This window comes from Impatiens glandulifera, chromosome 8, assembly GCF_907164915.1.
Source record: "Impatiens glandulifera chromosome 8, dImpGla2.1, whole genome shotgun sequence".
NCBI lineage: Eukaryota > Viridiplantae > Streptophyta > Magnoliopsida > Ericales > Balsaminaceae > Impatiens > Impatiens glandulifera.
In genome coordinates, this window is record NC_061869.1 from 26132304 (window position 1) to 26148341 (window position 16038).

The following is a 16038-nucleotide window of genomic DNA, read 5'->3' on the forward strand; positions in this document are numbered from 1 at the left end:
ATGCCAAGATTAAAACAATTCGGCGTTTAATAGGGTTTAGTGCAAAGTTTACTGCACTATCAAACAGGTAAAAAATAACAGAGTGTTGAAAATTATTTACTATAAATGTCATTTAGTCTGCACTAGTTTTCTCAATAAGGTATATTATTCATATTGCAAGGATTAATGAAATTCGACGTTGAACACGGTTTACTGCAAAATTTATTGCACTCTCAAACAGGAGAAATATAATAGAGAGTTGAAAAATATTTACTATAAAATTCATTAGTTCTACACTAGTTTTCGCAATAAGGCATGTTATCCATATTGCAAGAATTAAAGAAATTCGGCGTTGAACACGGTTTACTGCAAAATTTATTGCACTCTTAAACAGGAGAAATATAATAGAGAGTTGAAAAATATTTACTATAAATGTCATTCGTTCTACACTAGTTTTCACAGTAGGGCGCATTATTATTATTGTAATGGTTAAAGCAATTCGACGTTGAACACAATTTAGTGCAAAGTTTACTACACTCTCAAACATGAGAATTATAATAGAGAGATGAAAACTATTTACTAAAAATTTCATTTGCTTTGCACAAGTTTACGAAATAATGCGTATTATCAATATTAACAAAATTAAACCAATTCGGTGTTGAACAATGTTTTGTGCAAAGTTTGATGCACTCTTAAACAGGGCAAGATTTCTTAAATAATTACAACATAATATTTATTTATATTTTGAAAAATATGTTTCATGTGAAAATTCATATAAATTAATGCACAATTTAATGCTAAGAGTTTATTTATAATGTTTCATGCGAAACCTACTAGTAATAAATTACTAAAAAAAATCAAAATTATTAAATATAATATATTGCGAAACGTATTGCTGGCATATTATAAATATGGCAAACGAAATTTTCAAAACTAATAAATATATATGTAATGTAGTTTGCAATAATAACATTTCATACCATTTCAGAACTGACTGCGAAGAGATTATATATAATAGTTAAAACAAAATATTGCAGCTATATGTTGCGATTTGATAATTTTTTTGTAGTGTTATATTAATATGTGGTATTTTTACACTCTTCATGTTTTGTATGTATTTTTTTATATATTTGATACATGGACGTTAGGAAGCTACAAAAGGTTTTGTTTCTTTATTGAGTATGAAGTTACAAAAGGACTTTGATTGTTTTTTGTTTGTGGTAAAAAAAGATTTATTATTGAAATGGAATTTGCATCAAGTATAGACTCATATTATTATTGATAAATATTATTTTTTTTTTTGGGAAAAACGACTTAACGTCATTTCATTAAAAATCCCAAAAACGGGAAAAAAAACCACGAGTTTAAGAGATCATTCTAGACAGGCATAAAATGATTTTGAAGTCGTAACATTCTGAATAAAAGCTAAAAAGCTAAAAAGGTAAAAACGTAAATGAATTATCTGTTTACAATGCTTTCAATTCTAGTGAGTTTAACAAACGGTAAATTCCAGTTCCTGCAGATATTCCAGTTCTGCTCCGTGCTTGGAATTTTTCTCCACGTTCCCGCGAGGGCGCTACAATCCGATACAATATCTTTCCAGAACTCGTCAATGCTCCTGCGGGTTCTGTCATATACTCTTGCATCCCGTTCTTGCCAAATGTTATATACCACTGCTCCAAAGCCGCACTTGAACACGCTTGTTGCAAATCTATTTCCCTTGGCTTTGAGTAGTGCTGCTTCTTTGATTTCATTCCATTCGCTCAGGAAACTGATCAGCTTCAGGCTTTTATAGAATCTGTCCCAAAGCTCTGAAACAATACATCAGCTCCTAAATAGGTGATCTATGGTTTCTTCATTTCCTATGCATAGAAGACAACTCGCGTCTGGAATGCTCATATACTTATTGATACGATCACGAGTGTTGAGTCTTTCCCAGAAGGCGAGCCATAGTATGAACTGGTGTCGAGGGATAATTTTCTTTGACCATACAAGAGGAGCCCATTCTACTTTCTACGCTTTTTCCCTGATTACCTCCCATATTTTCTTCAATACCAGCTTCTCATTGTCCTCAGTTTTCCATTCATGAATATACGGTCTGTCGTGTAGTTGTATGTTACTTATATGATCAAGTATCCTCTTTCCTTCTGGAATTCTTCTCAAGAGCAAGTTCTAATTCCCGTCTTTGATATTTCTGATTTTCTCTTTTGCGCAGTCCCTTCTGATACGTGTATTTTGAAACTCCTCCTTGTCGATGATAGGCTGGTTTTCAAACCAAGGTTTGTGCCAGAATAGAGTGCCCTTTCCGTCCCCTAGTCGGATGTCATAAAGATCTGCAATATCGCTTCTTAGTTTAAGAATCTTTTTTAGAGACCAGCTCATACCTTCGTGAATTTTGCAGGTCCAAATGCTGGTTTCGTGTTTCATAAACCTCGTATGCACCCATTTGATCCATAGTGACTTCTGATTGCGCTCCAAAGCCCACAGATGCTTGAAGGTTAGTGCCTTGTTCCACTCGATACAGTTCTTCAAGTCGATGCCTCCCTCGTCCTTCGGTTTGCAGAGAGCGGTCCATTTGACTTTCTTTCATCCTCTTCCACTACTACCCCAGATAAAGTTTCTCATCAGCGTGTCGAGTTCCTTCATTACCTTCTTCGGAATGACCATTTGCTGCGCCCAATAGCCAACTATGCCCATAACCACGGTTTTGATAAGTTCGATCCTCCCTACATAAGAAAGTTTTTTTGCTGCCCAGCCAGATATCGTGTTTTTTTCCTTTTCAATCAGCGGCTTGCAGTGTGAGATCTAGATCTGCTTCGCAGTTAACGGAATTCCTAAGTATCTTATGGGAAAGCTGCCTTCCTTGATGCCAATGATGTTAAAGATGTCCTGCTTTGTTTCGTCCTTCACGCCTCCATAAAATGCCACACTTTTTCTTTCATTAATAGTTAAACATGTTACCTCAGAAAAGAACGTTAGTGCAGCCCTAATAGTTTTAATGGAATCAACGTCTGCGTGCGCTAGAATGAACAAATCGTCAGCAAAACATAAATGTGTTACCTCCTCTACCTCATAGAATGGGTGAAAGATGTATGGACGATTCTTTCGGAACATCGCGAATATGCTCTCAAAGATCGCCATGATAGCTACGAAAAGGTAAGAAGAGAGGGGGTCCCCTTGCCTTACCCCGTTTTCACCCTTGAAATGGCCTATGTGGACTCCATTAGCGCTAACAACAAAGCAGGATGATGAAACGCATTGCATAATCCAATCAATAAAAATCATAGGAAAAGCAAAAACAATCAGAAAGTCTCGAATGGATTCCCATCTAACAGAGTCGAAAGGTCTCTTGATATCTATTTTGAAAGCCACTCTCGGGGATATTTTCTTTTTCCCGTAGCCTTTTAATAGGCTCTGCATGAGAAAAATATTATGAGAGATTGTCCTACCGGGGATGAATGCAGATTGATTAAGATTTATTATTTTTCCCATTAAAATTTTAAAACGTTTAGAAATGATTTTTGAAATTATTTTATAAATCACATTGCAGCAGGAAATTGGTCTGAAATCTTGTACTTTCTTAGGTACCGCAGTTTTGGGGATCAAGGTTAGGACCGCTGTATTCCATTGCTTTAACATCTTCCTGTTTTTGAAAAACTCCAGAACCCCATCAGTAACATCTTTACCCACAACCGACCAATTATCTTTGAAGAACTGTGCATTAAACCCATCAGGACCCAGACTTTAATTCTCATCAATACTAAATAGAGCTTCTTTAACCTCAACCTTCGTGACCACCCTTATCAACTCGCAACTATCTTCTGCAGAGATTTTCCTATCAATAATTTGATACAAGGTATTCAAGTGGCATTGATGCTGCTTTCTTGTACCCATAAGCTTCTTATAGAAATCAATAGCCAGATCTTGAACACCCTTTTGACCCTGAACATATTCACCATTATCATTCTTCAGCATGTACACATTGTTTCTCATGTTTCTAGCCTTGCATTTTCTGTAGAAAAAAGTTGTGTTTTTGTCACCCAACGAAAGCAAGCTCTGTCTTGATTTCTGTCTAACAAAATTCTCTTCAAGTAGACTCAGCTTCCTGAAGTTTTCAAATGCATATCTTTCTGTTTCATTGAGTTGTTCATCACTATCATCCCTTAATAACTTTTTCTGAACCTCTTCCAGTTCTTCTCTAACAGTCAGAACTCTATTGGAGATATTGCCGAACTTCTTCTTGTCAAAGCTTTAGAGATGATTCTTCAGGAGCTTAAGTTTCTCAGAAACCCTGTACATGTTGGAACCTCTGACATCTGTTGACCATATGTTTTCGAGAATACCCTCGAATTTATCATTATCCATCCAGAAATTGAAAAATTGAAAGGGCCTTTTGAACCTTTCTTCCTTTTCCCAGAACAATTTAATCGGGCAGTGATCAGATATACCCGGATTCAAAACATGAAGTTGACTTCTTGGAAATTGGTTAATCCAGTTCTCATTACCAGACATTTGTCAATTCTACTTTTTCTAATTTGCTCATTCCCTCTCGTAGAAGACCAAGTGAAGAAGTTCCCAGAATTAGTAGGCTCGATACAACCCATATCTCTTATGCAGTCATTAAAGTCCATCATATCCCGAGTAATTTCAGATTCTAGGCTATGATCAGATTCGTTTCTGGTTACGTTGTAATCACCGAGGACAGCCCAAGATTTATCAATACCAATCCAGTTTCTAAGAAAATTCCAGAGGAGTTTTCTGTCAGTGCTTGAGTTGCTACCATAGACAATAGCAAGATTAAACACGATTCTTGTGATTCTGTCTTTGACCTCCACCAGGATTGCTTGATCATTCGAAAAGAGAGTCATCACCTCAACAACTTTGTTATCCCAAATAACCCAGATTCTGCCCGTTTTGTCATTTGAGTTGTGAATGATTTCTCAGCTACTATCAATACACAGTTTGCTAACCTTCTAAATGTTCCGACTTTTGACTTTTATCTCAAGAATACCCATAATAGTGATCTTCTGATTCTCAATGATCCTCCTGATTTCTTTACATTTTAGAGGGTCATTGAGTCCCCTTATGTTCCATGTCACTATATTCATGAATGAATATAAGTGTTGGGTTCCTGACTTTCCAGACTGTCCTGGTCCTCTTCATCAGAGAAATCATAAGCATCACTTGCCTCACTATCCTCAATGGCTACAGTTTGATTACATGGAATACTATTGCCATTGAGTGAGGGTTGCCTCATGTAGATCTCATCTTCTCCCGTGATAGATTTAGTAGCTTCTGGATCCAGGATCTTTCTGCTTTGTCTTTGATTTTCATCTTGTTCTGTTTAGTAGGTCTTTTCTGACTTTGAACCTCTTCATTACTTGATTCATGTTTGTTATCGGTTTTAATTCGCCCTACTTCAGAACTAAGGCTCACTGCCTTATTCAAGACCAAATTGTCTTCTTCTGCACTTGATCTTTTGATTTCACAAAACCCAAGATTTCCCAGTCCATTCTCAAGAGTTTCTTTATTACTTATTTCATGATTCTCCTACTCATCATCTCGAAAGGTGGCTCTGAGCCCAAGGATCAGGTCATTTCGAATTTTGATGACATTGTTTTTTCGGTTCCTACTTGCATTCCTAGAACTGTGAAGAGTAGACTCACGACCTATTGGAGTGCCTTCAGATCCAATTTTGCTTGTTTCATATAGACCAAGTATTCCCCGTCCCAGAGATCTTTGAATTTCAGAAACTTTGGAACTAGGACATGTAGTTACATCAAGACCAGTTCTTTGATCAGTATTGAGATCGGTGGAGTTAGGACCAACAATAGTATCATCCACAATAATAGGACTTGTTCCAGTATTAAGACCAATATAGCCGGGATCAGCAATGGTTGCACATTTTTCATCAGGACCTGTAGTAGCAAGTCCGGTAGCTTGAGTAGTTTCATGATCAACATGTCCAAGACCAGGCTTAATATGGTCAATATGGTTAGGAACAGTAACTTTATGAGAAGCTCTAGGTCCGGTGTGTCTATGTCCAACTTTATTATGACCGATACCCTGACCAGGACTAACATTTTGAACATGACCTATTCTTGAGAAAACAGAATCCCTAGGACCGGTGCCCTGAACATGACCAATATGATCAACGTTAGTAGGGTCAGCTTGTACCCTAACCCACTTCATTCTTTTTCCTATCTTCTTCCTTACCCTTATCTGTTCTTGCTTTTGGTTGCCCATCTTATCATCCTCGGTGCGTGCGTTCATTGTTGTTAAGTTCAGACCTGTTCACATTTCTCTCAACCTGAGCCTAGTTAGAGTCATTGATATCGCTTACTTGAGTGTTGTTATTGGCCTTCGATTTTATATTATTATTGACTGGACATTTATTTGTAGCGTGTGTGAAAGTGCTACACCATATACATTGATTTGGTTTCCATTCTTATTGTACTCCAATGTCAAATAAATTTCCCAGTCTATCTTTAAGTTCAAGCTTGATTGGAAGAGAACTACTTGGATGGATTTCGACACTAACTCTAGCCACAGATGCACGCTCGTAGCCTTCGATTGCTGGGTCAAACATAAGTGGTTTTCCTATAATGCTTGAAATATAGGCCAGTCCCATCGGGTTGCACATGTGTGGTGGAACATTCTTGAGATTCACCCAGATTTGTTCATGTTCAGGCGGTCTATGATTAGTATTAAGTTCCTCGCTCCACTTGTACAACTTGAATCTTTTTCCCCTGATAAAAGTATATTCGCTCTCTATTATCGACTTTATTTTGCTTCCATTCCTGAAGGATAGAAAGTAGAATTCGTGATCATTGATTGTGATCCTCTTTAGACCAAAGGATTCCCACTGACCCATCAATGTTCTTTTAACCTCAGCAAATGGTGCCTTCATGTTGCCCATAAAATGACCAACTATGACAAACTCCCATGCTTTGACACAATTTTCTTCAATTTCTAGTGGGAGCTTAAACCGATGCGGATGATCAAGTGTAATTACCTTTGGGAATAAGGTGTCTATCTTGAATTTTCCCTTTACTGGATCGCTCATGGCATTTCTATTCCACACCTTTCCTTCTTGCCAGGTTTTGTTTGGGTTGCTCATGATTGTGTACACCTTTGGTTTATTACATTTCGAAATTTCCTTCATGGCGTCAACTGTCCACTTGATCACTTCATCATATTGGTCTTTGTTGAAGAGATTCCAATTCTTTAGATAGTGACTGTTGAACTGAGCATTCAACTAATCATTTCTTTCTTGGGGCATCGTAATCTCTTGTTTATTAATTTGGAAAAATAGATTCTTCATTTGGTTTCTCAGTCCTGCCAAATTTGCTATTTCGTTTTTCCTCATTGACCACGTTGGACCAGCAGTAGGATCCTTGTTATCAGCCTGAGTATTTTCTTTGCCAGTAATTGCAGCAGTAGGAGGAGCTGAGGAGATGACTGTTTCAGGGATGCTATCTTTCATGACTTGTTTGTTCTTTTCGGCCCATCTAACCCTTATATTTCCCAAAAAACTGTTGCCTTCAATTGTTCCGATCTTCTTTAGAATATCCCCTTTAGTGCTATTGTATTGTGTATCAGTTTTCCTCTTTTGAATGCTATCAATTGGCATTTCAGGATCCAGATTAACGAGTGGAGAAAACGCACCCAGGTTCAATATCAGGTTTAGCATCGGGTGTCACAGTTTCCTTGGGATTTAATTCAGCATTCTTCTTAGAACATGAGTTATTTGCCTTCATGTTTTTCCTTTCTTTGATTTTCGATCCATTCTTACCCTTCTTAGCTATTTTAGAATTATTCGATCCGGTTTTTTTGATCGATCTTTTCAATTTCAGCACTTGTTTTGGAAGAATTATGCCTCTTTGCTTTTGGTTTGATCTTTGTTGCCGATATCTTCTTCATGGACTTATGATATTCGAGGTCGCATATTATTGTTTCATCATAGTTAGTGCTATCGTCTGATTCCAAATCAACATCTATGCTTTGGTTCTTTTGATTCGACCAGTGGCTCATAGCTTTGTTAGTAGATTTATTATCTTGGCGATTAGGACCGGTAGAAGGTGGATATGTGATGTCAAGACCGGCATTTAAAGAGATAGGACCGGCATTAGAAGATATAGGACTAGCATTAGAAGAGCTAGGACCAGCATTTGAAGAGCTATGACCGGCGTTTAAAGAGTTAGAACCGGCATTTGAAGAGCTAGGACCGGCATTTGAAGAGATATGACCAATGCCATGAGTAGTTTTAGTGTGTCCAGGACCGGCGTGTTCAGGATCAATGACTTGATTATTCATGTTATCCATCCTTGTTAGACCCAACTTTTTTGCAACCAAATTATATTTTTCAGACCCAGCCAAGCGAAAACCGTTGGCTAACCCCATATTAGACCCGTCCAAGCGAAAACCGTTGGCTAACCCCTCATCAGACCCGACCAAGCGAAAACCGTTGGCTAATTCTTCCAGTTTCATACATTCTTCACCTCTTATACCCTGACTTATATTCTGACCCAACTTATTTGTAGCTTCCATGAGATCCATACCCAAACCCAAATTGTCATTCATGATGTCATCAATCAACGAATCAATATAATTTCCAGCCAAGCTTTCACCATTGGCTATACCAATCAAGTTCAGTTCATCATCCTTTAGATCTGTATTTTTAGGCTTTTCTAATTTAACTGAATTTATTTCCATGAATAGCTCTAACTCAGATCCAATTTCTTTAGTGTTTCCAGATTCTGTTAGACTATGTCCTTTAACAGTTTCAGCTAGATGTGCAGGCTGTTTAGAAGATCCTGCAATTTTAGCCTCAGTTTCAGAATCCTGGGCGCATTTAGTGTCTTCTGTCCAACCTTTTTCAAGTCTAGTACATAGTCTGAATATCTGACTTTCCATTTGATCCTTAGCAGGACAGGTAGACTTAGCATTCTGATCATTAATGGAACCCGAGACTTTTAGATTTGCAAGATTTCTCATTGTAGAACAAGACTCTGAAATTATATTCTTCTTTGGACCTAATGGACTCTAAGCAGCTGATATCTCCAACCTGTAGAGGCAATTTCAAAATGATCAATTTTTCCCAATTTAGCATCCTCTCTAGCAGGACTGGTAAAATTTGTTTTCTGATCTTTCTCTGCACCTAAATTACCCAAAATGTCATGTTTTCCTGCTTCTGAAACTGACCCGACCTTGTAATATTCTTTGAACCTATTAATTCTCAATCAACAGTCTTATTCAGCTCTGTCATACTTACCTCAATAGGAACACCAATACCAACTTCAGTAGGATCATTCAAAATAGACATAAATCTCAGAATAATGTTTTCACCCGATTCAGAAACAGACCCCAATTTTGAGCTTTCAATAGGACCCAATAAACCTGTACAATTTATGCCATTTTCCTGCATTACCTTAGAGCCTTTTTGACAGATTATCTCCAACATTGGGACCGAATTTTCAGCACAAGCGACCCGATTGTCATCAATTTCAACAAGACAAGATTTCAAATCCAATTTCCCAACAGAATAACCGGTCAGGTCTAGGGTACCAACCAGCGACTCTAACGGTCCATTCTGTGCAGTAAGTCCAGTAACAACAGAATTTTCTGGAATTAAAGTCCTATCATTTCTATATGCAGTACTGTCTTTTCCTATCAATTCAATCCTATCATTTCTATTATGAGCATGCATATTGTTACAATATGAATCCCCAATAGAACTATTCTCATGTAATTCATCAGCATGTGAAAAAGAACTCATACCCAATGATGTATTTGGCATAGAATCAATAGGCGCATCTTCTCCGTTGTTTAGGACTTCATCCATTATTTCTGGCTTCTGCTTCCTGGGATTGTTAAGAGACCTGTGAGTTCGTCTATCAGATCTAGCCTTGCTGCTTGTCGACGGCCCCTTCAGCACCTTCTTAGGATCATCAGGGCAGACTTGAAGGACGCCCTTGCCCGAGTAACTACACTGGACGGGCGCGTACCAGTCATTGGAAAGATCAAGCGCAAACTGCCTAATCTTCAAAGGAGCCACAGAGGTTGTAATTCTGCAGCAAAGGGTGGGCGCAAACAGCACGATTGAAAACAAATCGCACCGGAACAGGGGCTTGAAAATAATTGCTCAAACAAGAAAGGGTTTAAGCAATTTTGGAACGGTTTGTAGCTATGAAAGCTTCCTCCAGACCGAACACTTGATTCAAACGGCGATAAAGAAGGTCAATGGAGACCTACCCGCGCCTCGCGGTGTGGTTTGATGTCCCGACCGAGGTCCGAACTAACCTGTAAACGAAAAGTGAGAAGAGGAGGGCGACCGACGCCGATTCGACGTCAAGTCTCTGCAGAAGGGGGTTTGACGAAATGCTCCGGTCAACGGTAAGAGAAGATGACCGCGACCGTTCCTTGCACAACAGAACACGTTCCAGAGGGCGCACGACAACCGATCGAAGGTGGTGGAGGATGGCGGCCGACTTCCGATGTAGAAGCGCGGTCGCGGCGAGAATCCGTGTCGTTTGTGTTGTTCGTGCCGATCGTGCCTATCATGCCGAATGTGCCGATCGTGTCGATCGTGCCGAAAACGACCTAAATATCCGATCTAGAAACTATAATCGTGATTTCTCCCGATTCCTCCGTTCAAATTGAAATTCATTCAGTCAGATTGTAGGGGGGAAAGAGACGCACCTGCTGGAGAAATTTGAGATCATTCCGACATCAAAAGCTCCGGCAGAGTTAATGTGCCGGTCGTGCACGATGTGAGAAAAAAATCTCCAGAGAAAATTTCTCTCTCTAAGTGCGTTTTTTAAGAACACAATACTTTTAACTATGGTAGATTTCAGCTTCAATAATAAATTTATGTATAGTTGTTAGCTTTTATTATTGTGTTAAATCAAATTTATGGAATAATTTTTAACCCAAATAAATTTCAAATCAACTCTTATCTGCTATTTTTTCTATCTAACAATTCTCTCTGTTACGATAATAAATTAAGAAATTTAAAAGGATTAGGTTAGACTTTGTGTAAAGTTGAACAAATTATCTTAGCAAATAAATTTAAAAGGCTTTCTGTTAAACTTTGTGCTCAGTGTTCGATTTTTTTTTAGAGATGAACTTGGATGATTTAGTTTGCCTACACATAACCATAAGCATCCATCCTAAGACATTATTAACTATACTTGCATCAAATTCGATATTTCTCAATATCATATAATTATATAATTATTATTTAGCATTTTAATTATTCAAAATGCTTTTAGGAAGAAAATTAAAAAATTATATGTGTGGCAATATTTGAAATCTTACCAAAAATAATAAAATGTATTTTACCACTATGTAGTAGAATATAATTTATATATTTAAAAAATATTCAATTGTCGATCTTTTTTTCTTATTTAAACTATCAATGAAACTTGTTAGGATGGTTAAATTAAATAGAAAATCGTCTGATTTTTTTATTGGTTATTCATTTGTTGGATTTAATTTTTTTGATTTTGTTTACACCTTAATTTGTTGAAAAAATAGGTTTATTATTTTATTTGTAAAATATTTTTTTACTTTTAACTATTAAAATTGATTAATCAAAACTAAACCGTACTCATTTAATCCCCATTTGATAATAAACAACTATTCAAATAAAATTTTCAGTAAAAATTGGATGAATCTAACCGCTTAAACTTTTAATTAATGCTATAATTTTCTCCATTTTTATTTGCTAAAACTGTTATTCCATAATTAAAAACACAAAATAATTTATACATAGTTTTGATTAGATAGACATTTGTAAAATTGTGCAAACCGTGTTATTTTTTTATCTGCTAAAAGTCTAGTAAACAAAATCTATTTTTAATCTAACTTACTTTATAAGAATATATATTTTTATGGATATTTTTTTATTAATTTAAGATACCTGCATAATCCCTTCTCATTATATCAACTTTAATATAATATTTGAGGGTAATATTTTAATTTTATTAAAAATAAAATATTAGTTAAATTATAATAAGTAAAAAAGTTGAAGGTACCTATTTCAAATAGTAGTGGAAATATTACGAACACGGTATATATATATATATACACTTTTGTACATAAAAATAAAATAAAAAATATTCTTAGAACTTTGTACACACTCATTTCTGACCTCCAATTTATAATTTTTCTAATTTCGAGCCAACAAATTATTTCAAAAAAATATTTTTATAATGACTAATTGCACGGGATTAAAAATAAATAAATAGTTTAGAAGTGATGTCGTATCAACCGAATTCTAAAATAATATAATTCCGACCTATTTAAATAAAACATAAAATATATAAATAAATGGATAAATTAAATAAATACATTAGAAATATATATTGTTGGTATATTTATTTTTTAGAGATAAAGAAATAAAGTCAACCGTCTAGTTAACCTAATATGTTGCAGTCCAAATCTTATGCTACGGAATTCAATGTTCTTCTATTTCAGACCAATTAGAATGCATATTGAATATTATATTAATAAATTAGTTGTGGGTTAAAAATAGATATATTCATAACCCGAAATTAACAATGCTTCCTTACGGGTTCAGCACGAGGAAGCGCAAAAGGGCAAAGATTGTTTCACTTCACTCATTTTTACATTCTTTTAACAATATAAAAGGATGTGAAGCAAGTACATAAGATTGAAGATTGTTTCACTTCCTCTTAAAATGTAAAACTGAAGTAAAACAAGTGTATAAGAGTGAAGATTGCTTCACTTCACTTTCTTTTACAAAGTAAAATTGAAATAAATCAAGCGCAAAAGAGTGAAGATTGATTCACTTCACTTCCTTTTACAATGTAAAAGTGAAGTAAATCAAGCGCAAAAGAGTGAAGATATATTCACTCCACTCCTTTTTATAATGTAAAAAGGAATTATTATATATATATATATTACTATAATTTTTATGTAAAACCAATAACACATTCATGTAAATGCATTTATACCTTCATGTAAGATTATTTGAACCTTCGTGTAAACTCTACAGTTATATATAAATATAAATATAAGTCATATTATCATAATATAACTAAGAAACATATATTAATAATATTAACATATTATATAAATATATATTTGTTTTTTTACATGAGTGCATTTACTAATAAACACATTGAAGTGCATTTGCTTCACTTTTATTTAATTGTAAATAGAAGTGAATTTAGCTTCACTGAAGTGTGTTTACTTCATTTTTATTTTATTGTAAATAGAAGTGAAATAAGTTTCATTATATGCGCTTCTTTCACTTCTATTTATATTATAAATAGAAGTGAAGCAAGTTTCACTAATGTGCGCTTCCTTCACTTCTATTTACATTGTAAATAGAAGTGAAACAAACTTCACTCATTTGTGCTTCACTTGATTTTGTTTTATTTACATTGTAAATATAAGTGAAGCTAGCTTCACTCATGTGCGCTTCCTTTACTTTTATATACTTCTATTAACACTGTAAATAGAAGTGAATCAAACTTCACTCATGTACGCTTGAATCACTTCTTTAAGTGAAGTTGTTAATAGAAGTGAAACAAGCTTCACTCGGTTGTACTTCACTTATAATTTATAATATAAATTGTTATATTATTATTTTAAAAAATTCTATTTATTTTCATGTAAAATCATTAACACATTCGTGAAAATGCATTTATATCTTCATGTAAAAGCATTTGAACCTTCATGTAAACCCTACAATTATATTTAAATAATAATATAAGCAATATTATCACAATATAGTTAAAACACATATATTAATTATATAATTTTAACTTACATAGTTACATATAAATACAAATATTAATATAAGTAGTATTATCAAAATATAATTAAAACATATATATTAATAAAATTAACATATTAATATAAGTGGAATTCCATTTACATTGTAAATAGAAATGAAACAAATTTCACTCTAGTGCGTTTGTTTCACTTTTATTTACAATGTAAATAAATGTGAAACTAACTTCACTAAAAGAATAATTGAAATAAATAGAATTTTTTCCCGTTGCATTCCCACTATTCACTTTCTCTCACTCCTACTATTCATTTTCTAGCTCAGAAATCTTTCAAACCCTAGGATGATTCTTATACGTCTACAATCTTCTTACAAAAATCTCCTTACATCATCAAGTTTCTTCTCGAAAAGTTATTGTATTTCAATTCACAAAAGAGGGATTCCCACATTAGATTCTATTACGTTTCAGGCTCAACATGTGATTTGTTCAATGCCTCATCTACTACAATGTTTTTTTACTTGTTTCCTAAACTAGATTTGAAAAACATACCATGAGCTAGCAACTAGGGTGTTTGGTTGGGATAAGATTTTCGAAGGAGAGAAGAGAAATAAATAGAAATGAGTTAAGCGCTACTAAGTGAAGCTTGCCTCACTTCTATTTACAACGCTAATAGAAGTGAAACAAGCGATACCTAGTAAAGTTTTCTTCATTTCTATTTACAGCGATAATAGAAGTGAAACAAGCGCTAACTAGTGAAGCTTGCTTTACTTCTATTTACCACGCTAATAGAAGTGAAACAAGCACTACCTAGTAAAGCTTTCGTCACTTCAATTTATAATGATAATAGAAATGAAACAAACACTACCTAGTGAAGTTTACTTCACTATTATTTACAACACTAAGAGAAGTGAAACAAGTTCTACCTAGTGAAACTTGCTTCACTTTTATTTATAATGCTAATAGAAAGTGAATCAAGCACTACCAATTGAAGCATGATTGACTTATATTAAATTATTTTTTTATAAACTAATAAAATTTTTTCGCACATTGTCTGTTTGTCTGTCTCTCTATCTATCTATACTTTCACGTCTGTTCATTTGCTTTACTCTACTCGTTCGCCTTTTTTTTCTTAAAAAATTGGAAATGCTTATTTTCTCTTTTGGATTTTCTCTATTTGCTCGAGTTTGGTATCTCTTCTAGTATCTCTTTCTTTGTCCCAATATCAAACGTTTTTGAAAAGTATTTCTGAAGCATTGGTATTGTGCAGCGAAAAGGTTTAAAAGTTTTTTCTCATTTGTGTTTTTCTAGTTTTATTTTGATTTCATACTTGTTTTGAATATATACATTTATCTCTCATTTCATAATCAGGATTTAGAGAAATAAATCATTTCATTACTAAATCGACAACAGAAATGTAAGATAAAAAGATAAGGTAATTCATTTAAAGTAGATAATGTACATATTTTTTTCTTTTATCACAATAGTAACTCATTTAGAATAGATAGGCAATATTATCACAATATAATTAAAACACATATATTAATAATATAATTTTAACTTGCATAGTTATATATAAATATAAATATTAATATAAGTAATACTATCAAAATATAATTAAAACACATATATTAATAAAATTAACATAATATATTAAGTGAAGTTCTATTTACACTATAAATAGAAGTGAAGCAAATTTCACAGTAGTGCGTTTGTTTCACTTTTATTTACAATGTAAATAAATGTGAAGCAAACTTCACTCAAGGAATAATTGAAATAAATAGTTTTCTATTCTTGTGCACTCCCACTATTTACTTTCTCTCACTCCCACTATTCATTTTCTAGCTCAAAGATCTTTATAAACCTTGGACGATTCTTATATACTACAATCTTCTTGCAAAAATTGCATAAAACGACAACAACAACATGCTCGTAGCGATATCCAACAACCAAGAAATCGTCTTGGCAGTATCTAACAACAGCAAAAAATTTCTTGTATCCAACCACATCAACGTAATCGTCCATATATCCAACAACAACGTCGAGATAAATCTGAGAATTAGTGTATTTTGATTAATATTGTATTTCTAGTATTTTCATTATTGTATTTCTAGTGTATTTCATTTCATTTATAAATTACTGACTTTTCTTCTTTTACTCTTCTCTTATTGAATTTTTTTTATAGAGTTATGAATAAACAATATAAAAGGAAGAGGAAGACGAAGTCATCAAAAAATTGTTGAAGCAATGTCTCTTCTCGTTTCTACAGAAACAACTGTGGTTGGAGAAACACTAAATC

At 34.2% G+C, this 16038-nt stretch overlaps 1 protein-coding gene across 1 annotated transcript in view; it reads right to left on the reverse strand.

The window, feature by feature from the left end:
* LOC124913224 (MADS-box transcription factor PHERES 2-like) overlaps positions 1–15764 on the reverse strand; it is a 54126-nt gene extending 38362 nt beyond the window's left edge. The window contains exon 1 of the mRNA XM_047453821.1: positions 15604–15764. Within this exon, the coding sequence (XP_047309777.1) occupies positions 15604–15764 (161 nt within the window). The remainder of the gene's footprint in view (positions 1–15603) is intronic.
* Between the last annotated feature and the right edge of the window lie 274 nt (positions 15765–16038).